General features: G+C 43.8%; 1 protein-coding gene across 1 annotated transcript; it reads left to right on the plus strand.

The window, feature by feature from the left end:
- The first annotated feature begins 1,255 nt into the window (after window positions 1–1,255).
- LOC131293878 (protein encore) lies at window positions 1,256–25,789 on the plus strand. Its single transcript, XM_058321928.1, has 12 exons — window positions 1,256–1,963; window positions 12,870–15,119; window positions 16,181–16,351; window positions 16,481–16,683; window positions 16,909–17,133; window positions 17,212–17,591; window positions 17,675–17,802; window positions 18,351–18,905; window positions 18,994–19,396; window positions 20,650–22,916; window positions 22,995–23,088; window positions 24,126–25,789. The coding sequence occupies exons 1-12, from the start codon at window positions 1,256–1,258 to the stop codon at window positions 24,200–24,202; spliced, it is 7,461 nt and encodes a 2,486-aa protein (XP_058177911.1). The 3' UTR covers window positions 24,203–25,789.
- The last annotated feature ends 222 nt before the right edge of the window (window positions 25,790–26,011 follow it).

Consider the following 26,011-nt stretch of genomic DNA (forward strand, 5'->3'; position numbering starts at 1 on the left):
TCTTTATGGGAGGCAATAAAATAGGGCTGCAAGGCACAGGGATTATGCAAGACTACTGCTAGGAGTTCAGGTATCTCGTCGTGTGTTTCACATAAATCCACACATAAATACACATACGTTCTGGATACTTCAAACGGGCACCGAAGGTGCTAGGTGGCGGACCTTGCGTTCGTTTTAATATTTTCCGAGATGTCCAACCATCTTTTAAGTACGGAAGTCGTAGTATGATCGTGTTTGAATCGTTTTGTCAGGTACATCCCTCAAGACGGGGTCCAGCGTATTTGGATAACAATATTGGATTTCTTTTGCTTGATCCTGATTAAATTCGCAACCGTTTCTGGTGGCCTGATTTTATTGCAAATAACATTAAAGTAAGCAATTACTAAAGCAATGCAAGAAAAGTTAGCCTTAGCAATTTTTTTTTAGTTTCATACGAGCTTTGAAAACAAAAATTAATCTGTACTTCTAGTCCATCACTATCGGCTTATTAAACTACATATTTCCTGTGTACTTTGATTGATATATTGATATATAATATGTATAACACGCACATTGTTCGTGGTCGCACATGTATATAGCATACTTGCTGCTTGGCTGGCTTATATTTGTTCACCAATAAACATAACATTGTCGATTTAAAATAGGTAAGCTATGATAACTGTATCGATACTTAAATATTATTTCATGAAACTTATCATTAACAAAGGTTGCACAAACTAGCACACGCTTCGTACTACGTTGGTTCATTTGAAAAGGGCAAACATGTTTTTTAAAATGCCTTACCTAACTTTATCGCTCCAATAAGAATTTGCTGTCCCAATGTACAGTGCAATCGAAAAATATTCGTGCACGCTAACGGTAGCCCCATGTTGCACAGTGAATTGATTCTGGTTGGAAACTTTAATAACCGCTTGATAATTATCAGTTTGATTTTGGAGCTCTTTTGTAAATTTGTAATTGAGCTTGTACGTGTGGGGCCGGCATGTGGTATAAACATGTAGCACCATATACACGCATCACAAAGGTACTTTGCCTTCAAACGTTGCTTCACTTTTGTCATGTAGATCTCCTAAGCGACGCTCTGTTAAACATTGTTTTAGTTCTTTTTTGTCTCATTTTGCGGTCTAAAATGCTCGTTTTTCTTTCTCTCCCCCTCTCTCTCTCTCTCTTTCTCTTTTTCTCTTTTCTCACGTCCATCTCGACCGTGGGTCGATGTCTCGTCTTGTTTCATCATCCACCCCGCACCTCGTACGCAATGTGTCCGTGTCGTTTTGCTTTCGATGGCGCGTTCGACTGTGCAGACATTTTCCTTTCATTAACCAGTAAGAAGAGTTCGGCCAAAGGCGGCAAGCACAAGAAGAGCCGCAAGGGCAAGAAAACGACCGTGTCGGCTGTACCGCAGCCGCCACCGCCGCCGCCGCTAGAATCATCCCCATCTTCACCACCATCGTCAACACCACCGCTTCCGCTCGCATCATCGGCACAAGCACACGTAGTCTCCTCACCAGCAGCATCGGTAGCGCAGCCCAGTTCCGACAGTTCGTCCTTGCGACGGAACATGAGCACTGCCGCTGCCCAGCAACTTTCCGGTTCGGCGTCAGAAAGTCGCACGCACATCTCGCCCGGCCCGGACTCGGTTCCGGTGGAGAACGGATTTCCCCGCACCATGCCATGCGCTCCCACCGCGACCATCGGTTCGCCAGCGGTTCCGTCGCTCGCCACTTCAAACACACCCGCCGGGACGGTGGTGGAGGCGTTTGCAACCGCTCCCGGCACCGGTGGTAGCGGGAACGCGCTGCTGGACGAAGAAACCGACCCAACCGTTTCCATTAAAAGCGCCAGCAGTGAGGGGCAGCCGCAGCGGCAGATGATGGACTGCCTCCAGCAACAGCAGCCGTCGCAACAGGATCCACTTCCTCCCTCTACGGGCAACCGGCCGACCTCTGGAGGTCGACAGCAAAGGGTACGTTTTAGAATGGGGCATGCGAAAGCTAGCTTTTTTCAGTTTGCTTTGCACTTTGTTCTATAAAGATGAATGTTATATCGATGTCCCAAAACATATTTTTTACTTGGAAAAACATCAATTAATTATATCGTAATAGAATTCATTGCACATTAGATCATATTTTTTCTTTTGTTGTATGTGTTTAGTTTAAAGATCTTGTTCCTTTGAATTGTATATAGAAATCCGCACTTCTTTTTCTTGATGTAAACGATCTTGTTGGTCATGCCTTCCCATTAAGGGCTTACGAGACTTTTACCCTATGCGTCCGTGGATAGTCAGTCCTCTCGTACAGGGGAGAGTCCGGTCTCGGTTGGGATTCGAACCCACGCCGTCGAGGTGGTGAGCCCCGGCGCTCATGGGCCGATTCTCTAACCGGCGCTACCGCTCGGCTGTCGCGGACCCCCCCCCCCTCACTATCCGCACTATCGAACGTTTTTCGTGAGAAGCTAAACCATGCTGACTTTGCCCGCTCAACTTACTCTTTATGGAGAAAAGCTTATAGTTTTGTTTTTACTTATGATTCTTTTTCTAGCGATTAATCGTTTTTAATATTGCTTCTTACTTTTGGTGATTTTTCTCATATAATTGTACGGAAGTTTTCTATCTGTTTTTATAGCTCGTGTTCATCTGTATGACAAATGTTGATGTATCTAATCGCATAGCTTTCATGCCAGCTTTGCACTCTACTCACTATATATGCTTGTTCTCAATGCTCATATCAAAATGTCTATCGCTTTACGCATGTTGTACTACATTGCTAGTATATTGAGCATGCACATTTTTGTATACAACACTACTGCTTGTAAATATTAGAAAAAAGTGTTAAAATTTCAATACGCAAGTTTAGAGTTAACATCTTTCCACACACACACATACACTTCAATGTACAGCTGCTATCAGCATTAACCGTTTCTGTATGCTGATATAGATAAGCAAAAGTCAATTTCTCTTCTGTTTCTAAGGTTTTGTTTGCTGTAATACCAGAAATTTAGCATGATATAGAGTATATCAGCCACAGCTGTGGGATCGAATCTAGAGTCTGGCACCCCACGGTATTACGGAGAGGTGGCCACCGTTCTGTAATATAGCGTTTTTCTTCTGTCACAGAAACTCTCTGCGGAGAAAGGCCTTGTCCCATTAGGGGATGTTGTGCCACGTAAAAAAATGCTGACGTTCCACTCATTGCAGCACCTAGGTTATAGCAGATTTACATCATACTGGAAAGCTCAAAACTGTATAATGTACTCCTCAGAATGGTTATAATGGGCGCCAAAGCGCCAAACAAAATTAAAGTAAATTTTGGAAAAAGGTTTTCTGTCTTCAGAAACAGAAAGAATTTTCATGTTGTTCAGGAGAAGCCCATAACCGATTACTTAATTTTGGAGAATTGCCAAACTCGGGAATAAGCTACAACAATTTTCCAATGCCATGTTGTTTATCATGCCTGCTTATGTTTGATGCGGTCTCCGAAACCTATTAAATAAAATTGAGCTATCATTTTGAGTTTCGGTTTATTCTTGTCAATTGCCTATTTTGAAATTAGTTTTATCGTTCATTTTCGGCGTTAGGAAAAAAATCGTTTAATGCACATGTTTCTTGAAGTATCGACCAAATAGCGCTTGCTATTTGGTGATTATTTTGGTGAATGTTTGTTTGTTCGTAAAAAAGATGTTATTACCGAAAACAATGTCCTCAGTATGGCCGGTTCTTAGAAGAGAAGAAAAGAAAAAACTTTGTGAAAATTACAAATTGGTTAAGTGTGTTTCGTAACTTAAAATAATTTATTTGCTGCTTAACATGTTTATTTTGTCGCTGCAAAGAAAACTCAATAAAAATGTCGGATTTTCAATTGAGCAAAGCATTGAAAATACTATACTATTTAGCGTTTTGAATGAAAGTTCGCAGCTTTGTGGCATGCTCGCCTTTTTTGTTCCTATGATGTTGGTTTTTCTCGGATTTTTCCCTGGAAAATAACATTCAGGGATAAGTTTCGGACTAACCAACTCTAATGAAGATGGCATTACCATAATGATGCAGTGTAATAAGCTGTATCAAATGACGCTTCCTTGCTTGGCATAGTGTCTAAGGTTCCCTACTTAGCTATCGTTTACTTAATGGCCATCCGTACGCTTTCACTGGGAGGAAAATTTGCGTGAAGCGCGCAACACTCAGTTGTTCCCGAAAGCTTATTAACTTGACGACCATGGAACGATTTGTTTTTTATTAATCTTTCGCTTCCCACCTTTGGTGAGCGGTTTGTTTGCGCTTTCAGGTAGCAAAAGGACCCCTCATCGGCTCACCTAAACTTTTGGGCATTGTTTTGCTTGGCCGTACTTGGTTTTCGCGGCTGGAATGGAAGCGGGAAGCAAAGTTGAAGAGTGCACGGTTGGGAAGCGGGAAAACTCCGATCAACTTCACATTACCACTACCCGCAATCTGCTTGGGGCTGCCTACTGAACCGTTAAAATTGAATTAGACGATTTAACGGGCCTTGGGTCGTTTTGCTCCTCCCACGTCAACAGTTGGGAGAGATTTGGTAGTATCATTACAGGCCGTAACATAATACTCTTCGCTGCAGACAAATCAAAGTTGAAATTATTTCACCCGTAAAATTTGATTCCCCACAAAGCGATCTCCGTGGGCCGTAGATTTTTCAATCATTTGTTTTACGTTGGTTGGTTATAAAGACATTGACTACTGATTGAGTTTCCTTCCAAAGTTTCAGCTTAAGCTTAAGAAACAGGCTTCCGTGTCTGTTAACACTCGCGTAGGGACTTGATAAATTATTTGCATTTTTAATCCAACCTCATTATGGCCGATCTTCTCTTTTGGGACATCTAATACACAGCGGTTATTTTCAAACCGACGTCACACACCGCCTCACACTTTCGATTCCCGAAAGACGAATTAATATGCCCCGTTGAAGTATTGAATTTTGATGCAAAGAACAGGTTCGATTTGAAGCTCCCTGGTACTTAGAACTTATTTATGCTTGACAAGCTAATTTCGAATATGGCTTTTCTTGTTATAATTTATGAAGGCTATTTGAGAGCTTTTCTCATTGAAAATTGGTTTTCCAGTTCCTCAGCTTCTTAGTTACTTAGTCGTAGTCTTAGTTAATTTTGCTGCAAAATTATTGTAAGTTGTCAACATGCTCAGTACACTACAATTTTTTGTATTATGTTTTATTTGAACCCTCAATTAAAGGATTTTTTTCCGTTTTTAAAAAACTGGAAACCAAGTTTAATACGTTCACGAAGAGGTAATTCCTTTAAAATTAAGGCCCAAGGTATGAGACAACGACATCTAGAGCTTCGGAAAATGAGCTTTGTCACCGACATTGTTTCATGCCAACCGAATGGAGTACAACTTGACATACCCTTTGCCCAAACCCAATCACCCACACAGGGAAATTACGAGCCAAGTAATATTGACAAGCAGTGTACGAATGAAATTCCATTCATACGCCTTGTTGGTTTCTTTTTTGACCACTCAAGCACAACAAAAACAAAATCCAAAGTGTCATAATGGAGCAATTTATTTATAAGATGAATGAAAGAATCTAAATTTGTGATGAACGTGTGTTGTCGTCGACACTGAATGGTTCCCCCGGGGGTATCCAGGCTGCCACAATGTGTTGGTGAGTGGGCTGCGCCTTGGGCCGTGTGAAACTGTGCTTCCTACCCACCGATTCTGAGGCTGACTAACGCAGAAACCACGAGCAGTGTTGCGCTGTTTGTTTTGTTTTGGTTGGTGCCTGTCTTGTTTATGTTTAAATTCCAATGCCCCCGAGATATGTTGGTGTGGTTCGCATTGAGGCGAATAATAGTCCCCAGTAGACGCCTTGCCATTTTAGATGGTAGGAAATCTGTAGAATTTGTTGTTTATGACCACTTCAGACTAAGAGTTTCAAAGTACTGTGCTTTGTGTTTAAGATTATAAAATGTTATTGTGTATTGTGTTGTGTGCTTTGTGATAGACAGGCTGGCAAATTGTACTAGTATTTGGAAACGAATTAGAGGGCTATTATCTATTTTTTTTTTAATTAAATGGTTTGTGCGTTTTCGTTTGTGATCCAGAAATTCATAATAATATTACACTCTAAAGCATATCCTCCGATTTTGCTGGGTAAGTGTGACGATGTGATCATTGTTAACGCTTGTTCCCGAAATTCTGTTCTTCTCTTTTTCGTCGACCCCTCCCTTGTCCACCACTCTCACCAAGTTTGTCTCGCGGCACTCTTTACATGCGCTTGCTTGTGTACACACTTGCGCGCCATTTAGGCTAAAGATAGATTGCAATTTCGTTGCTGCCAAAAACTTTGCCAAACCGACTAACGCGCGACGGGTTTTCTTTCTTTCCTACCTATATACGGCGCACCTAGCGTCGAGTCCCTTCTGGGGAAATGATCTGGGTGGTTTGTTTTCTTCTTCTACTGCTTCAAATGTGATTACTCGACATTTCACGGTTTCGGGCACAACTGTAGGGCCCGAGCTAAGAGCGGCTGTCTGCGCGCTATTAGCGTCCAAAGCCCCAGCATCTACTCTGCTGTTAAACGAAGGCGGCATCGTCATGCTAGATAAAGACCGCAAAATGAGTAATGGTCAGATGTTTCTTCCTGTGCGGCGGGGAAAATACAAACTTGAAAAATAAAGCAAAAGCGCAGGAAAAGTCGGGAAAATGTGAGCGGATAGGCAGGCCAGTGGCCTACCGTGCGACAACTGGCCAGATGACGCCGTTGTGTGCTTTGCTACTTGTTTTTCGGGCTATGGCTCGATGGTTTTGTTATTCCTTTTTTTAGGTGGTACAGACGTCATGAGCAGAATTATTTCGTAAAGATTATGTTTTTACACGACTAAGGGATTGCTACACGATGAGAGAGAGAGAAGGAGAGAGGAGAGAGACAAAAGTTCAAAAAGATACTGGTAATACTGGTTGGAATTCGCACGTCTTAGTAGTATGTTTTACCACTTATGATGGACAGTCTTTATCTGGTATGTGGTACCACACTTTCGCGATGAGTAATTTCAATTAACTTTACGTAATCTGCACAGATTGGTCATATGTGAAAGGGTTTTTTGTGTTTTAATCACAAATTATAATTTAATGCTAGCATTCATGGTTCAATAACCCTAAAGTTTTATTTTAACGTATAAAAGTCTATTTAATATCCGTCAAATTCACATTCAAATTTACTTAAAAATCAAACACAACAACCCACGGTTATAAAGTTAGTCATAATACACTTGGTACACTGGTTCATAGTTTAAATTTAATTTAATTCGTTTCAATGATGCTAGTGAGTGAAATGGCGGAAGAAACAATAAGTTTGTGCAAAACTTTCTTCTCACACCCTCTTTACAAAAACACAGACACGCACATCAAAAGCAAATCTTTCTGTTTCAATAACGGGTAGCAAATTTCCATTTCCGCCATCTCTCACGACGATACGTTCGCATATTTCTTCCACTCAAATAATGCCGCGAGTGTAGGCCGATGATGATGTAGAGCTGATGGGAGGAAATGATGATTCGATTGTTAAGTGAACTTATTTACTCTAAGCACCATGTGGTTAGTTTTAAACTGGTTTATTTACCACAAAATTGAAACGAACGCATCTTAGTTTTGCACCATCGGCTGGCGCTCGATCTTTTTCTCATCCGCTGTCGCAATCTTTTTCTCACCCACACTGTCGATGTTCGTGTCAGCAAAACAATCAGTTTCCGCTACGGACGTTTTCGGTTTGGTAGAAATAGTACAAAAACCAAAAAAACGGAACAGAGCAAAGCAAAGCAGGAATGAAGGATGACATGAATGAAAATATGAACATCGATGCTCGCGCCGTTTTTTGGTGAAAACTACGACGGTAGGTGCGATGAAGCCGTTTCATTCACCATTGGGAGATGTAAACTTCCGTCGAAACAGTTTTTTCACGGAGTCGGTTGTTTTTCTTTCAGTCCGGAGTTATGTCTTAATATATTTTCTTTCTTCTAAAACTTTCGTTTCTGTTGGTTTTAGTTCCACATTCGCAAACAGCGAACTATATTCTTCTATTTGAAAAGGAATGTTTTGAATGGTTGCTAAATCGTTGTATAACCAGCTGATTTAAAATGTAAATTTTGTTTAGTTTTAAAAATAAAGCTGCTTCCCTGGATTTACAAATGGAATTTTCCTGATAAAACCATCGGCTCTTTATGCAACCATAGTTGTTGCTCATTTGACGCTGTTTATCATTCATTATCAAACCAGAACTTATTGTAAGTTATTTATGAATAATGTGTACCAACTATTTAATTTGACACATTAAACCTACGATTTACATCTACCCTCCACTCACCGTTAAACTAGTCCTTCTCCTGAAAGTTTTGACATTATCACATATTTGATCAGTTTTAATAATGGTGCTGTGCCTCGACAGTGGTTTTCAATAGGGCGGGAGTAGTACGGAAAAGTAAAATGTAAGGAGGTCGAGGAAATAATTTCCGTTTACCGAGCGGTCGGAAGTCGTAACATTTTTGGACGAAGCGAAGCACCACGAACCGAGTGAAAGGAATCACACGCATTTCGACATTGACATTTCCTAAAGTTCACGGTTTTCCGATGGAGCGGCCGGTGGTGGTTGATGTTCGTTGTTTTCCGTTTGATTTATTTTACCCCTTCCGGTCAGCATTGTGGGCTCCAACGTCCGTTTGGTTCACTTTCATTGGACCGAAGAAGCTGAAGGGAGGGGGAAAAGAAAAATCTCTACCAATGGCAGTCAATATCCTTCCCGCCAGCTCCACGAAGGATCGTCGCTTCCGTTGCACGATACGTTTCGAATGGAATTATACTAACGTGGACTGAGGTCCCCCCCCCCCCCAAGCAAACGAAAAACAATGATTTCAATCCAGCGCACCATCTCCTCCTGCCCGAGGCGTTTGGACGGGAAAGGGGTGCAAGGACCTCTTAACAGCACCTCTGGGTGAGGTTGAATCCCAAGGTTGGAATTTATTGATCGTAGATGAGTGGCGTGGTGGTTCTCGTTGCCACTTCTATATACAAATGAAAAATTATCCCCCGAGCTTCTATGCCAATATTTCCGTTTTCGGTTGGATTTTATACGATGTTTTCCTTGCTTGTTAAGAGTTTTCCATGTGGTGTTTGTTATGAGTGAAAGAATCAAAATTTTTATGAGACCTCAACAGTGTTTTTGGGGGTTGAAATTATGTTGGAATTCGAATTTGATTGTTATACCCGGACAGTAATATTGATTTTTTCAAACTGACCTTGGTGTGAACAATGCACATTTTATATTATCTATTACAAACGAAATGTGTGATTTTTGTTATTTACTCTACCAAGTAATTACACAACATCAACCAACTGAAGAAAGGTGCTTTTACTTGTTTCCTCTGTTCCGTGGAGTTAAGGAATCGCTGGCTGCCACTTTGTGAAGGTCAGCAGGGGGTTTGCGTAAGTTATGATTGTTAATTATCATTATTGATCGGTGTACGGAAGCAAGGGTACGGGCAATGGGGGAGGGGTTGGAATTATAATTCCAACCTGCCCTACGCGGTGTTTCCAGACAGCCGTCTCCCTTCCTTGTGCCCTTGGCGCAAAGTCATGGCGTGGAAAAGTCATCAACATCGGCAGAATCGAGTGGACGGGAACATATTTTCACGCTATCGTCCGCTACGCCCGACACCCGAATCTCTAATCAGTTGTGAAAGGTGAACCGGAAGCATCCACCACCACCACCGTGACGTGAGCGCTCCGACGAATCGGTTTGGTAGGAGTTCAACTCCGAGCACGGAACGGCACCTGATGTCAGAAGTTAATCGGATACTTCCTTGCTAGCGAGAAAGTCGCACGGTTTCGAACCGAAGCGGATCGCGAAGCGAGCGGTCAAGATGGGCGAACGCATTAAGAAGTCGGTCCACCCAATGGGTGTGGTTGGTGCGAAGGAAGCGCCGTAATATATTAAGTCTCTAATCTCTTCTGCCTTGCCTTCCTTTTTCTGCACGTTTTTCCTTCCCGCAGAACTTTCGAAACCCCCCCCACCCCCCCCCCCCCGCCTCCCTTCCGGTGTTCGACGAAGTCACTAATCAATGTAAATGTCCACCTCCACGGCGTAACGAAGAGTGATTTGGAAACTAATCCGCCCTTAATTTTCCTTCCGCCGTCATTAGGCCGCAAAGCAAACAACAGCAGCGCATCGGTGAATCGATGTCAATTCCCGCCACCCGGAAACGCTCGTCCCGGGGGTTCGGTTTGCTGAGATCGGGACGCTAGTTGCCGTCGCTGCTTGTCACTTTCGGTGCTCATAAATTCGATAGAGCGAAAGTTGATGTGCCTCCGGGCCTTTTTCCCCGACGAATCTCGTCGTCAATGGAGAAGATGATCGGCGGGTTGGGTTTTTTTAACGATGCCAGCTTTTGTGTGTTGTCACTTTACTTCCTGTTAATTCATTTAGCGTGGAAGCTGATAACAACTGCGCGACGGGTAATCTTATTTGTTCGACCAGATTACTGTGATTTAGTTTGCGTGAGCATATTTTACCCGATTAGTCACCCGAAAGATGTTCCACCGGACAGTGGCTCAGAGTCCGGAATCAGAAATATCCATAATATTATCTATGTCAATGTACAATTTCGAGAGATATCGTTCTTGCAAGTTGAATAATGAGAAAACTTGAGGTATTCTTTCAAATATTTACTTGGGTTTCCAAGTTAAATTTGAGAGATTTATTAATATTTTTGTTACCCATGATATACATCGTTGCAAAGGACATTTTGTTTACCATCGGGTAAATTTATAAATATGCAAATTTTCTGGAAATTTTTACAAATTTTTATAAAATAAAATTTAAAAAAAACCCAACATTTATGCTTTATGAAGAGTCATAAACCAGTCCTTTTTTGAAACCAAATGGAACTTTTTGTGACTATATGAACGCATAAATATAACATCTTAAGTAGGTATGCTGAAAAAAATTACACCGACAATTTGCGACTTTAGGAGTTATAGCTACAAAAAGTTATATCTTTCATCTTTGTTCACGCATACAAACTTCGTGTGGTACTGTACACTAGGAGTCGGCCGGTGTTGATAGGGGTGTTTTTTGGTGTATGGAGCGAGCAAAAAGATTGTCTTGACTAAAATCCTTGCTAAAATCATTGTAGTTAACAAATTCTATAAATGTTATGCTTTCAACGACCAGTAGCCTCATATTTTGATAAATCACAGCAGAAAACTGTGTGAAAAATTCGGAAAAGAAGGCAGATTTTTGTTTTATGAACGGAATTTTAGCTATATCAAATACAGTATTATTCTTAAAGGTAGCTCATTAAAGCAACACAAATTCGCAACTCACTCGAAGACGATACAAGCGTAGTTGTTGGGCCACTTACTATTTAAGCTCATCGTAGTACGCCCACCGCATTATCATTTCCCTGACGGTAATCTCGGCTAACCGTCGGATGATAGCTACGATTAACGGAGAGTGGACCAACACACTTGGGCACCTCTTGCTGGGGATCACACCACCGATTTCTGCCACTCGGTATAAAAGGAATCAGCACACCCAACCAACGAATCCACCTCTTACAGTTGACCGAACCTGTCGACAGCGAGGACGCACCAAGAGCACCTAGTAATTAGGTGGGTGTTGTGTGGTGTCGTGTGGTTAAGGTTAGACTTCTAATTAACCTTCAATTTAGCTTTTCCAACAGGGCCACGCGGGGTTTAAGTCCAGCGGCAGGAGAAAAAGGGCACGCATGGAAAGAAAGTTTCCACGAAAGCCACCCACACCAGCAGCAAGTTTATAGTTCTACTTTTGAGTAGAGTACCGAGAGCCCATCTTTTTTTAAGTTCTGTGAATGCTGACTCTAATTGTTGGATGGGAAAAAGTTAAATGATCCGTTTTGCGAACTATTCTTTGTGTCATTTTGTCCGCTATGCAATTTTCGTTCTCATAAATGTATCGAAAATGTTTAAATTTTCCGATCCGTAAACGACTACTTTTAGTATAATTTGTGACTATCTTTGGGTGTTTTCGATTTTTTATGCACTACTGAATCACTTTGGCAGCGCGGTGTGAAAGAAAAAAGATCAGAGATTTTTTTTCATTTTTTATATTTTACAAATAAAACATATTGTACAATACGGCCTGGCCATCCAAATATATATAAAAAAAAAATAAAATAAAACATATAACCGTAGAAAAATGCGCCTGAAAGGAAATACATTAGGCGCGCATTTCATATGTTTTTGATGAAAACTGATGCGATTTTCATAATAACGTATCGAGAGGCTCGCGTACGGAAAATAAAATAAAGTAATCAAAAATTCGACTATGGAACATTTTCGACTTCAAAATCAATTAGTTGCGTCATTTGTCATCTCTAAATTATGAAATAATTTTTCGAATGTGCCATAATGTATATCATTTCTAGTACAGACTGTTTTTCTGGGGTTATATTTTTCCTTTCAAAAACATAAAAGATGAAAAAATTTCTGACCCGAAAGTGCATCACAAAAGCAATAACGCCAAAGGATAGTTAACAAATATTCTTAAAAATATCCGATTACGGTTCGAAACATATTAAAAAATGATTAAGTAGCAGCATTTGTAAAAGAGTGGTCAAAAAAAACGCTAAAAACTTAGGGACAAGATCAAAGCAATGTAGTTTAGTGTTAAAGTTCGCACACGCCAAGATTTTCTGTAAGCGTTATCCGTACCATTCTGGGCAGATGTGCATGTTCTTTTGGGAATGGAATTGTTGCATTAAAAATGCTTATCCTTAGCAGTTGAACAGTGTTTAATAAATTAAGAAATTGAATAAAATAATCTTCCATTAATACCTTTTCATGCCTTTTTTTTTAGGTTGCTGGTGGCAAAGGCAAGCATTTAACCCGAAGTCACGCCATGCGTGAATCAACTTCCCCTCCTAGGACGCCAACACCGCGATCTCCAACCGATCAGCACAGTAACAACAACAATATCACCAGCATCAACAACAATACAAACGGTGGTATAAACGCAAACAGTAGCACTATAACTACCACTACCACCACCATCAGCAGCAGCAGCAACAACAACAACAACAACATCAACAACAACAACAACAACAACAACAACAACAACAGCAGTAGCGTTCTCAGCAATGGTCCCCACAGTCCGCTTGAGCGATCCGCCATGAACGACAGCGAATTGCACGCAAAGCACAACAGTACCGGACCTGCGGGTGGTGCTGGTGGTGGCGGCAGTGGAAATGGCAACAATTCCCCGAACATCGTTCACTTCGCCGGTGGAGATGAGATGCAGCAGCAGCAGCGGGGTGGTGGTGGTAAAAGTCAACTGGATCTAGACTTTCCCAAACTGACGCCACCAAAAACATCGTTTAATCCGAATGCCACCGGAAATAATGGCAGCAGCAGTCATCATCCGCATCCTCCGAAGGCCAATAGCGTTAAGAGCAACAGTAACAATAGTCATAGTAGTAGCAACGGAGGCGGCGGTGGAACGTCCCCGGCAACCGCGAATGTAACGTCCTCCAGTGGCAAAATCAATGGGCCAGGTGTAGGAGGTGGTGTTAGCAGCAACAGCAACGGCGAGGTAGATAAATCGAACTCCCTCCCGGCGGCGACCATCTCAAGCGGCGGGGGTAACGGCTCGTACAAGCAACAGACAGTTTCGATGGAATCTCGACGAAATTCAGGCGCCTCCACCGGTACTTCGAACAGTATGGACCAACCGGATGGTGGTGGAGGCCCGGCGCAGCATCATCGAAACGCGGGCTCCTCACAGCAACCGTCGAGCGCTAGTGGCCGAGGAATGTCGTCTGGTTCGCAAAATCCGCCCAATCAGAATCTCCTTGCCGTGTCCGTGTCCGGTTCGGGTGGTGGCGGGCTCAATGTAAATCGAAGTGGCGATACAGACGACAACGATGATGACGGTGGAGGAGGTCGTGGAAGAGGAGCTGGTGGTGGGCGGGCGTCATCGTCGCTTGCCTCACCAGCATCCGCCAATGGCGGCACCAGCAGCAGCAACTATTGTGATAACGAATCCGGTCGTCCTAGTCTGCACTCCCACCAAACCCATAGGGAGGTGAATTTTAGCGATAGCTGTAACGACGAGTCCGTGCGGGGCAGTCCGGCCGGTGCTCCAGAGTCGACGCGCGCCGATGCGAACAATCAGATCAATATACAGTTTTCGCAGGAAACGGAAACCCGTTACATCCAGTGCGACAGTCCGACCGAAAGCCTTATGAGAAATGGTGGTAGCGGTGCTAGCAACACGAACGGCCCGACGGGGTCTTCCGCCAACCCCACTGGTGGTGGGGGTGGTAGTGGAGGAGGAGGTGGAGGAGGAAGTGGTGGGAAGAAACGTGGCGGTGCATCCGGAAAGGGTGGCAATAAGGCGGCTCGATTGAAAAACCTGAGCGGTGGATCCTCCTCGAGTGTCGATGGCGGTGGATCCGGGGCCGGTGGAGGCAGTGGAAGTGGTGGAGGAGGTGGAGGTGGAAGTGGAGGGGGTGGGAATGGTGGTGGCGGCGTTGGGGCCTTCATGTCGCGGGACAACTCGTGTGATCAGTTCACCGACCAGAGCGGCGTCAATCTGCTGCAGTTCTTCAAGGAAACGTTGAATAAGAACTTCAAGGACCGCAATATGCTGATGAAGATCGAGAAGGAGCTGCTTGCACTGGCGATGGACCGGAGCCGCAGCCAGATGAAGTTTCCACCTATGTCTTCCTACAACCGCATGCTGATCCACCGGGTGGCCGCCTACTTTGGCATGGAGCATAACGTGGACGCAACGCAGCAGTGCGTCATCGCAGAGGTAACGTCCGCCACGCGCATCCCGGAGATCCGCTTCAAGAACCTTATCTCGGACAGCTTCTCCGAGGAGCCACGCAAGTCGATACTGAAGCGCGACACGCACAGTTTCGACGAGTATCACCGGTATGTCGGGGGTGGGGCCGGTGGGGGCTCTGGAGGCGGAGGCGGAGCTGGTGGTGGGAGTGGTCTGTTACATTGTCCCGATCGGGGCGTGCTGGATCGAAAGGCGAAGAGCTTCGAAGAGCGTGAGGAAGAGTATGGCCAGAGCAAGCGGAGGCTTTTCAAAAATCGAGAGGTAAGTTATCTCAAAAAATCATATTTCCTTTATTTACCGATTATAGTGCATACTAGTTTTATTTTGTCAATGTGATAAAAACAATGTTTTTGATTTGTCAATGCAGCAAAATTTAAAATTACTACCAGTTAAATATGTTAAACAGTCGAATTCAATCTATTTTCTAAAAACAATAGGTATAGCTAAAGTTTTTTAAATGATTTGCATGCGTTCCAGTTCAGAATGTTCAACATATTAAAATAAATATGACTTTTGAATAACAAACTCGGGGTATTAAAATATATTCAGGGTTGATATAACCGATAAAACTTCATGTACAAATAAATGATTATAGTGGACTTCCGATGAAGAGCTTTAAAAGTGCCACTTCACCGTGGATAAGCCAATTTCTCTGATAATTCTCGTAACAAAGCATCAGTTGGCAAATAACTTTACCAAAATACCCACTGATAGCTCATAGAAGCACTGTTTCACTGTTTTTAAGTGACACTGCTTTGAAAAATGAAGTTGTAACACGACAGCATACGAGCTTGCAGAATCTGGGTATGGAGTGTGGTCCTATCCAAACAATCTGCTACATTTTGCCCGTTATCTTCTGGGAAGTAATGTAGCAGTCAATAAATTTGAGTAAACATGGTTTTCTTTATAACCAATGTTTTGAATAAGTTTGCGACATTGAGCACAGCAAAAGAAGTTGCAACAAACGGGGATAACGACAGTCAAGTGTACTTCAAATTCTCTAGTTATTTGTAAAATTACTGAGAGGACCTAAATGAGGGCCGAATATGAAAACGATGTTTAAAGAATGACATTTTGAATACCTGCACGTAAATATTCGATTTAAAATTCAAGAGAACATAGGTAATAGAGCATAAAATAACAAGTAAAACAAATGTGCATTATCATCTGTAAATTCTCCATAAACGTCGTACTTTAGTTTGCATTATTATTTTCGTTTATGTTTTCCTTTCCTAATTCCACGGTATCATCCTGATGCTCCAATGCGCTCCTGTGCTCCTTTCAACATATCAACCTTGATGTGCTGATGATCCATCTTTCAGCACGATTCCGAGACCGATCAGTGGCAATGGATTTCAACCGATGGTGGCGGTGGTGGTGGTGGAAACAGTGGTGGCGGTGGTGGTGGAGCAGTCACAACTCTGCTCGACATCAACGCTGCCCGACACCAGCAGAAGCTGCAGAACAATCGTTTGCTGAAAGTACAATCAGTGGTACATACTTCTGGAGCCATGCGTGCTCTAATTCTTTTGCACAACACTTGAACTTATGTTGCACACACAAGCGGGGTATAAGACTAGTGCGTGGGATTAACATTTCTCTCATTTGTTGTCTCGTTGTAGTCAATTGAAGGGCGATCGGACGAACGACCGTGCGTGTCGAAATCGCATAGCTTCGGTGGGTACGGTGGTTCTTCGCAAAACGCATCACTGCTCCGTGGGGATTCAATCACATCGACCAAGAGCGCAGGTGCGCGGCTGTTCACAAAGCAGGACTCGAACGCCAGCACCAACACGCCTTGGCGGCTGTCTCCGTCCAGCAGTGGGTAAGTACTACGCTTGGGAGGACAGTCCAGTGCTATGGTGTTCACTCTCAGCGGAAGTTATCGCAGGGCTGGATGGGTGGATCAACGAAAGGGAAATGCGGGGAGGTAGACGTTAAAAGGCATAAGTGAGTTTGTGCTCCTGCAGCGCAAGTCGTCGTCCACCCATCGATGCTTCCGGGTAATCTTCCGTATCGATCGATTTAGTAACGGTTACCTTCAACGCAGGTCGTACCTTACTTCCAGCTACAAAACGCAGTCGATCCGCTCGGACTCCGTCACTCCGTCACCGACCGGCTACGGTAGTGGCGATCACACTCCGGAACCGTGCGTCACGTCCCCATCAACTTCCACGTGCGGTGTCATGTGGGCCGTCACGGATATGGCCAGCGTACCGAAGGGCAGCGTGCTGATCGATCCGCAAACGTTCCAACCGATCGTCAACCAGGACGGGTAACCATTTGTCGAAAAGCCAATAGATAAACTCGTATGCTTACCTCATCATTGTTTCTCGTTCTTTCTTCGCACTAGCTCACTGTATCACTTTGATCCCTCCAACCTTCCGCCTACGGCCGGCGGTGGCCCTTGGCAAAGCAGCGGCAAGCTGTCGAAGCGGAAGTTCGAAAAGCAGAAATCGTTCAGCAGCAAGAATAATCTGCACAGCAGTAGTTCAATCGAAAGCTCGATCGATCTTCCGGCGGCTGGGAAGACGGTTGACTGCGGTCAGCAGACGGCAGTAGCGGGTGGTGAAGTCATCCCAAATGCCATTACGACTGTCATGGCGATGACAACTGCCTCGACGACAACGCCAACGACCATCGCAGAAGAGGTCGCCGGTGAACTGGGATGCTACGACGGCAACCCTGGTGGCCTAACCCTACTTACTACCAAAGACAATCCGGACATGGATGGTAAGATGACGTGCTAGCACCTGCCTTATGTTTCTGTTATGCTGACCCCCGGATGCAAATCACTTTTCCATCGCAATCCACAGAAAACTCAAGCCTCTGCGAAGAAATTTCTCAGACGACAAACGAGCTTGGCGCACTGAAGTTACAAAAACATCAGGCCACTAGTCCAATGCTGCAGGCCAGCGAATTGCAGCCAATTGATATGAACGAAGTGAGTAGTGTGCTTGATATTTTTCATGAATTATATACACGGTGTCCAATAAATATATATCTTCTTCATGGTGTACCCGTACTACCGTCTTTCTTCATACCTGCCCGGTAACGGTTTACTAGACCTTTTTTTGTACGTGCATAGTCAGTCCTCTCGTACAGGGAAGGGTCGCCATCAAGTCGGGGGTCCCAGCGACACTTAATAATTAACACCTGATAACATTAATTTGAATTTTCTTTTATTTTATTTTAATCATTTACCACAAACAAACATATTTTATGCATTGTGTAAACACACTCAAATATTTAAAAAACGTGTTGAAAGTGTATGAACTGTGGCGTTAGCTACGGCTTGATGAAAAAGTGTATGTGAATGAATTGGACGCCGTGTACATTTCGGTTGAGGTACTACAAGAAGGGAATTTAATTTCTTCTGTATTAGTAATTGTCATTCGAGGTGTATTAATTGTATGATTAATTAATGAATTTCCAGTATGTTGGATTACATCGGTCCTTACGAATAAACTATAATTCCTCCGTATTTTGTAGATTCAATTCGGTTCTACTCAACATGAAAACGAAAGTCTCTTAAGTACTGCCAACACCAACCTGTTAAACAGCGATCGTACACTGATCGATGATACCGTTGATCCAGCTGACGGTTTGTGTGAAGTTGAGGATCTCGATGGTGTTGACAAACAGTTAATGACGGCGGTGGAGCACCAGAAATCGTCATCACCCGGTCCGGCCGTACAACTACTACATGTCCATGAACCGGTTATTAGCAGCAGTACCCTTGAGGCTGCTGAAGAGGAGGACGACGAGGACCGAAGTGAAACTCCGACGGACGGTGGGCAGAACGAGGCGAATAAAAAACATGACATAGTGAAGGTGGCCAACGTAGTGCAAACGGTTGTCCCGTTGACGAGCTACACGAGCGCAACGACTACGCCGAACGGTGGTAATGTGGGGATCGGTGCAGGTGGCAACACCAGTGTAAGTGCTTATACGGTTTCGTACGATGGTGGCGGGAGTGGACATCCGGGCACCACCGTGTATGCCACTGGTGCTCCGGGTCTGTCGACGACGACATATCAGACTGCGGTAGGTTTGCTTGCCTTTTACTGAGTCCATGCTCTTGGCTCCTTGGCATCCTTGGTTCGATAATCGAATATGTTTTTAATGCCCTTAGCCGGACGGTGCCATCTACGCCGTACCTTCCCCGCTGGTCTACACATATCCTACGACGATGGACCCGACCGACATGTCGGGTGGATACTTTGTGCCTGTGTACGATCCGCAACAGCCGCAACGGGATGCCAGCCTCTGCTCGACACCGGGTGCTTCGATCTATTCGGCGGCTCCGGCCGGTGCCACCTCGACAGTATTACACCCGATCGCGTACACGCAGAGTGCGGCGGCAGCAGCTGCAGCCGCGGCGGCGGCATACAGTGGCGCACCGCTGTACCAGAATCCGGTAATGTACTCGTCGGATCAGTTCCCGGGCGCTCAGGCAGCAGCGGCGGCTGCTGCTGCCGGTCAGCTCTCGCAGTACCCGATAAGCTATCCGATCGGCATAGGATATCCCTTCAATGGTGAGGAAAAGTAGAAATCCTATACTGCATGGAGAGCATTTTATTATTCTTGATGTAAATGAGATTGTAATATTTTTTATAGTAATTGTTTTAAGTAATTGGTTTAAATTATTATAAATTAGAAAAACTTCAATTCGTTATCGAAGTACTACGTATGTATAGGAGTTTACCGAATAGATATTTAAAACTAGTTATTAAACACTTTCGAAAGATTTCTCTTTCCTACGCTTGCAGTAGACACCTCGTTTCATTCAATTTAAATTAAAAATTATTTCACTAGAAAAGTTTACATGGTTTCTTGCAAACATATAACAATTACCGCTTTATCGCATCACACTGCCGTTGCCTTACATCGATTTGTTTTCCATAAAACAATTTTTTTTATAGATGTTGTTCTTTTAAAACCTGAATACATTGTTTTAGAATCTTGCCTAAATGCAAAGACCGTTAACATTTTGACTGATATCTTACAAATGCAATATAATTTAATATTTTTCAAAGATGAATTTTAATCCGTAACCGGCTTAAGTATATTTGATTACTATCTTTTGGTGTGGCTCCATCATTACACTAGCTCAGTGTAAAGCAAATAAGATCAGATTGAATTTCTTTTCAACTTTTATATTTTCAAATGAAATAGTATTAGCTGAATGATACAAAAAAGAGAGAGGTACAAAAAAACAAAAATTCCAAAGATTGTTACCAAATATAATAAAAGTAGCCGCTTACGAATTAAAAAAAATCTTAAAAAATAATAATGTTTGCATTCATAAAAGAGCGGTAGAGGTTGCATTAGTAAAAAAAGACCTCATTAGGGCCTGTTCAAATTGGTTCTCAGCCTCAGCCAGCAAATATTCAACCGTTACCGAGATAATAAAAACACAATATACATAGCGGTCGCAATGATCGCTATTTGGTTTACTGTGTTGAATAATGTGTATGAATGAGTAAAATACTTGATTTCATCACTGCACAATGGATGCTCATCTTTACGTCCATTCCAGATGATTGCTGTAATACTTATATTTTATAGCAGTCATATTCAGTATATTATAAATTTTCAACATCTATTTTAGTAAGCTTCTACTTTTTTTTATTTCATTATATTTAAATTTTAATTATCGTACATCCAATAATTTAGAGTCTGGTTTGAATCTTTTTCTAACATTTACAAACTGTGCTTGAAAGCCAATGATGCCCATGCTTTCATGATAAGGCAGTCGATTGATGTTAAATTGTTTCCTCTATTTTAGGTGCAACATACCAGAACTACTGGAATCAGCCAATCACTTACTACGTTCCTCAGACGCCCGTTCCTTCGACGGTTGGTGGTGCATCGATCTTGATGCCTCCTCCGATATCGCAGACGCCTACGCACGGTGGTATCATCACCACGACAGCCACGGCCACCACGGCCCCGGGCACGAACTCAGCTAGTGGGCCTATGTCCGGGAAGCGCAACACGACTCCTCCGAACGCACACGGTATCAGCCAGTCGCAGCAGGGCCAGAGCGGTGGCACACACAGTGCCTCGGTAACGCCAGTGCCGATATCACCATTCGCCACCAATATTCCCGTACCACTGCCTGATCCGTCGTCGGCCACCGCTGGAGCACCGATGTACGCCGCCTTTCCGCAGCCTCTCTATCCAAACATGCTTCCATTTGCGAGCCCGATGACGGCGCATCCGCACGCAGGCGCGTCCGCCGCATCCGCTGGCGGCGGCACCATCGTAAACTCGATTCTTCCCACTGCCGCATCATTCCATCCGCATACAGCCGCATCCTCCGTGCAGCAGCAGCACCACCACCATCATCACCAGCATCACAATGCGAACCCGCACCATCATCATCCATCAGGTGGACAGGACGCGGGCTCGGCGGGGCTGTCTGGTGGACATAATAATCACCATCAACCTCATCACCACCAAGGGCACCACCATCACGGCAACACCTCGACCGGTGGTACCGTGCACTACACGAACACAAACGGACCGGTGGCGAATAACGGTGGTGGGGGTAGTAGCAGCAGCAGCAGTAGCAGCAACGGCAGTAACAGTGGCAATCACAGTAACAACAGTGCGACAAATGCACCGACACCCCAGTCGACTCCCAGCACGCCACTGTCCCTGCCCATGTCACTGCCGTCACATCACGGTGGCGGATCTAACTCGGGTCCTAAAAGTATGCCACTGTTTCCTACTCCGCCGATGATGCCCAGCGGTGGATATATACCCGCAGGTGGCGGTGGACATCACCACTATGGCCCTGGCATGTCTGAGGAGCGTAAGAATGGCAACGGAGGTGGAGGGTATCAGGGAAAAAACCCAAGACTACCGGGAGCGAATTCGAATGGAGGCTCTGGCGCAGGTTACTTCAACTACAACGCCAATTCCGCCAACTCTGCCGGTGGTGCCCGTCAAATGACCCCGAATGGGAGTAGCAGCAGCAGTAGTGGCTACCAGACAGGTATGAAAGGAGGACATTACGCGTCCAATAACAGCAATACAGGGAATAGCCAGAACAATGGTCCATTAATCCTGGGACCACCACCTCCGGGCAAAAACAATCGTCACGAGGGTGGACCACCGGTATCCGGTGTCCCTCCGAATAGTGGCGCTTCATCGAACAAGCCCCCGTTAATACCGACCCTGCCGAACATGGCACCGACGGGGACACCGAATGCCACCGCTGGAGACAAAAGCCGACTTAACCGCGCTTCGAAGCCACCTAATCTCGATCTGAAGCGAAGCTACAGCAATAGTAGCTACAGTGTGGTTAACAACAACAACAACAATCGCAACACACCGAGCACAAACTCGAACGAAAGCAACGGATCCCCGAACAGTATTACGTCATCGTCCGTACATGAGGCTGCACAACATACGGGTGCCAGTGGCCATCCGTTGCCACCACCATCACATCACGCAACCACCCATCATCACAGCGGCCACGGAGGAAACCACCCTTCGACCCCGACGTCGCACCATCATGGCGGTCCGCATTCTTTGGTGACATCTGGTCAACAGCACGTGCCCCATCATCATCATCCATCTACACACCACCATCACCCACACCCGGGAGGTGGCAGTGGTGGAGCGGGGGGACAACAGATACCTCCCGGGCAACATCACCACGGTGGTCACGGTGGCGGTACTACGCACTACTTCCATCCCGGAAGCCAACCACACGGACATGGCGGCGGGCCGCACGCAGTACAACAAACGTACTACACCTCCGGAGGCGCCGGAAGTGGGGCCACTCAGCAGCGGGGTGGTAGTGTCGGCAGCAATAATGGCAGCGGATCATCCGGTGGAGGCGGTGCCGGTGGTGCAGGAAACGCGGGAGCCCACGGAAATCATCCGCACGCGATGCCAGCGGCAACGGCCGCTGCCGTGATGCACAATTCCGCCGTCGCTGCAGCGGCCGCAGCTGCCGCCGTTGAACCGTTCCATCAGCAGCTGATTCCGATCAATGCCGCCACTGGGATGTCGTACGTCAAAATCGGACAGGCGTACTTTGTAAGTATCGCCATACTTATGGTACACAGGATTGCTGGCTGCATTTAATGGCTTACTATTTTTCTGTATCGTTTTTAGCCTTCGCTAGCCCTGCCCCAGAGTCGACGGTCGCCTCCCAACGAGATACGTCCTATCGCTGGTGTATACCCGACAATGAACATGGTGATGCCAGGTAAGTGGGCTTTCCTTTTTGAAGGTCTTTAAGCTGGCATTTAAATGTTAGCCATATCTCCCTTCTTGTGACCAATAACCAGATTTGATCATGGAAAAGATGACACTTGACGCTTGAAAAGCAGTAAGCGCTGCATGGTTCAATGCTGCTTACTCAAAATAATGAACCTCAATTGAATTGAAAATGATTTTTCAATCGTAAAATGAATGGAAAAGAAAGCAACAATATCATGCTTTCTAGGTATCGAAATTGAACCTTCTTATAATCAGAATCCAAAGGGCTCTTTCATGATATTGTTTTGTATTGAAGAGAAATTGTTGTCTGCAATGGTTGAATTTGAATTTGATCGCTTATTTGATAAAATCAGTAAACCTTCTAAACAAACATTATGTTTTTCTTAATATGTTTATTTGTATAAATCTTTAACGTATGTGTGGTGTACTGAAAGTAAAAAAAACAGTTAAATTCGCTTTGGCAAAACTTGGTTTTAAACCTGCCCTAGTTCTGCAAATGTTGTTATCGGTGCTTATATGTTGGACCTGTAGGAACATAATAAGTCAACTTCATCATTTTGTTGATTCTGTTTTCGAGCTCCGGTCGAAACACCGAAGCTTTTAGGAGTTTTTCGTATATGACTACTGCAGTAGGAATATGTGTGACAGCAACTTTGCATTTTGTTTACATTTATGATTTAGTCAAAAATGTTGATACAATTTAGTATACATTCAACTGAGCTGCATTTGAGGCGTTCTGTATATCTTCTAGGAGAAGGTTGCAGGTAAGGAAGCATCCTCGCAGTTGATTTCGGCGATATCACCGTGTCCATGAGTCCGATGTACGAACGATTGAACATCGTTAATTGAGGCCAAATGTTTTTTTCCAGATGTCGTACCTTAAAAGAATATAACAGGCGTCTAGCTTCGCTTTACTACCTCATAGTTCAAGGGTAGCATGTTATGGTTTTAGCAGCGTGCAGGTGGATTGCTCTTTTTCTATAGTTAAACATTAAACATTTGCATCCATCGGCCACATTTCAGCATCACGACAGTTCACTCCCCGGCCGCAGCACAATAGTGGATACAGTAACAGCAAGTCGACCAAAACACTGCGATAAATCCGGACCACGTTGCAGAGAGGAACTAAATGGAAGGAGTCGCTTGCCGGAGTAAAATATATAAGCTGCAATCCGTAGGAAAAAAAATACATAAAGTAGAATCCAAGCTATAGTATAACAAGAGGGTTGTCTCCTTTTTCACTAGCCGAGGAAAAAGCATAACTCTAACTAAAATGTGATCTGATATGATCAACAAGAAAGGACAAGTGTTGATGGTAAAAAATAAAGTTGAAAATAACATCTCGCAATGCTTCTGTACAAGCAAGGCAACAACAAACTACTACCAAAAAATGTACCATGGTCTTTTGACGGTGCAAAAACTCCCATGGCAATGAGAGATGGTTGTTAATGGTTTTTAAAGCATTATAGCAAACAAAATGGAATCGAAATCATATGTTACAAATAAACACAGGCAGCATCGAATGAATAGCCACTAGAAAGACAAGATAGTAATGACACGCTACTACCAGAAAGTTAAGAATGAAGGCATGTATCAACAGATGTTTATTTAGTAAGATCAAAATGCATAAAAAGAGACTAATGCTAATTCAACTACCAGCTAAATGTATGGTATATGAAAGGTACAACGGTATGCACACACCTTAGCCGGTATAAGAAACAAAAAGAAAGTAAAGTCCAAGATCGAACTTAGATATGCCAGGTACATTACATTCTTTAGTTGCTGGTAATAAAGCATATATCCTAAGTTGCTTTTTATAAGTAACGTAGGAAAAAATCATCAAAGGATAATTTCTCTTTAATATGAAATCGTAGGAAGGACCAAAAGAAGGAAACTATCATCAACAACATGCGAATAAAATGACAAACAATGAGTGATGCTTTGCGAATGCGCGACTGTTCCCTTTAAAAAGGAATATACAAAATATCACAACTGTATGTGATAGGAAAAACAAGCAGCTGAGGCTGGAATAAAGACGCACCGACAACAGCTAAAAAGGAAACCAAATACTTAACTACATCAGCTAGCAAAAGCTATATTAACTACTAGTCTGTTATGGAAAGATTAGCAACAACCAGCTTAAGGCTATGAAACGATAAGAAAATATATGAGTGATCGCCGGATGCTGATGATGATCTGAAGCTAACCGAATGTGACCGAAACAACTTGCTGTGCTCGAATTGGTATGCATGTGTGTGTGTGTTTGTGTGTGCGTAGCGGATGGGCTGGAAGCCTCGTATGTGTGTGCATGAGTGGTAGCCAACGCGTTAAATGTTGTTGATCCTGATAGAAACGACAGAATAGAAGTCCATGCTAAATGCAACAAATGTAAAACCCTAACAAGATGCGCCACAAAACAACAATATATTCAAATACAGTCTTAACACGCTATCATCGGAGATTTCTGTTTCCTTAAACTACACATAATATACCAAGGATTTTTTTGCGAAACGCAAAAGGTACGAACTACGTTGGCAGTCATGAGTAACAACAGTAACAGTAAAGAAACATATACTACCATCCCAGCTAGTTGATGTCACTAGAGAACATCTCAACTCATATAAGGGAACATCTCAACTATAAAACCTAGAACCGGAATTGCGTCAAAGCTGCTTTTTTGTGATGAAAAACACGTTACTGCTGCATTGAAGTGTGTGATCAAATACCAAAAGAAATAAGGAAGGCATGCCGTATGCTGCTGTGGTGCTGTAACAAATTTTAGAAAATATGTTGACAGAATATCAGTTGCCATTAACACTAGCAAAGCAGTAAAAGCAGTAAATCAAGGATGAAAGTATGAAGCGTTAAGATAACATTATTTAGTTGCCAACGAATCAACACGAATGAGA

The sequence above is a fragment of the Anopheles ziemanni genome, chromosome 2, assembly GCF_943734765.1.
Source record: "Anopheles ziemanni chromosome 2, idAnoZiCoDA_A2_x.2, whole genome shotgun sequence".
In the NCBI taxonomy this organism is placed as follows: domain Eukaryota; kingdom Metazoa; phylum Arthropoda; class Insecta; order Diptera; family Culicidae; genus Anopheles; species Anopheles ziemanni.

What these genes read in the sequence shown, in the direction of transcription:
- LOC131293878 (XM_058321928.1), top strand. Translation starts at nt 1,256, where the DNA reads ATGTGTCCGTGTCGTTTTGCTTTCGATGGCGCGTTCGACTGTGCAGAC. An exon ending in GGCTTTTCAAAAATCGAGAG is followed by an intron (nt 15,120 to 16,180) that starts GTAAGTTATCTC and finishes TCCATCTTTCAG; the next exon opens with CACGATTCCGAGACCGATCA. An exon ending in AGCCAATTGATATGAACGAA is followed by an intron (nt 17,803 to 18,350) that starts GTGAGTAGTGTG and finishes CGTATTTTGTAG; the next exon opens with ATTCAATTCGGTTCTACTCA.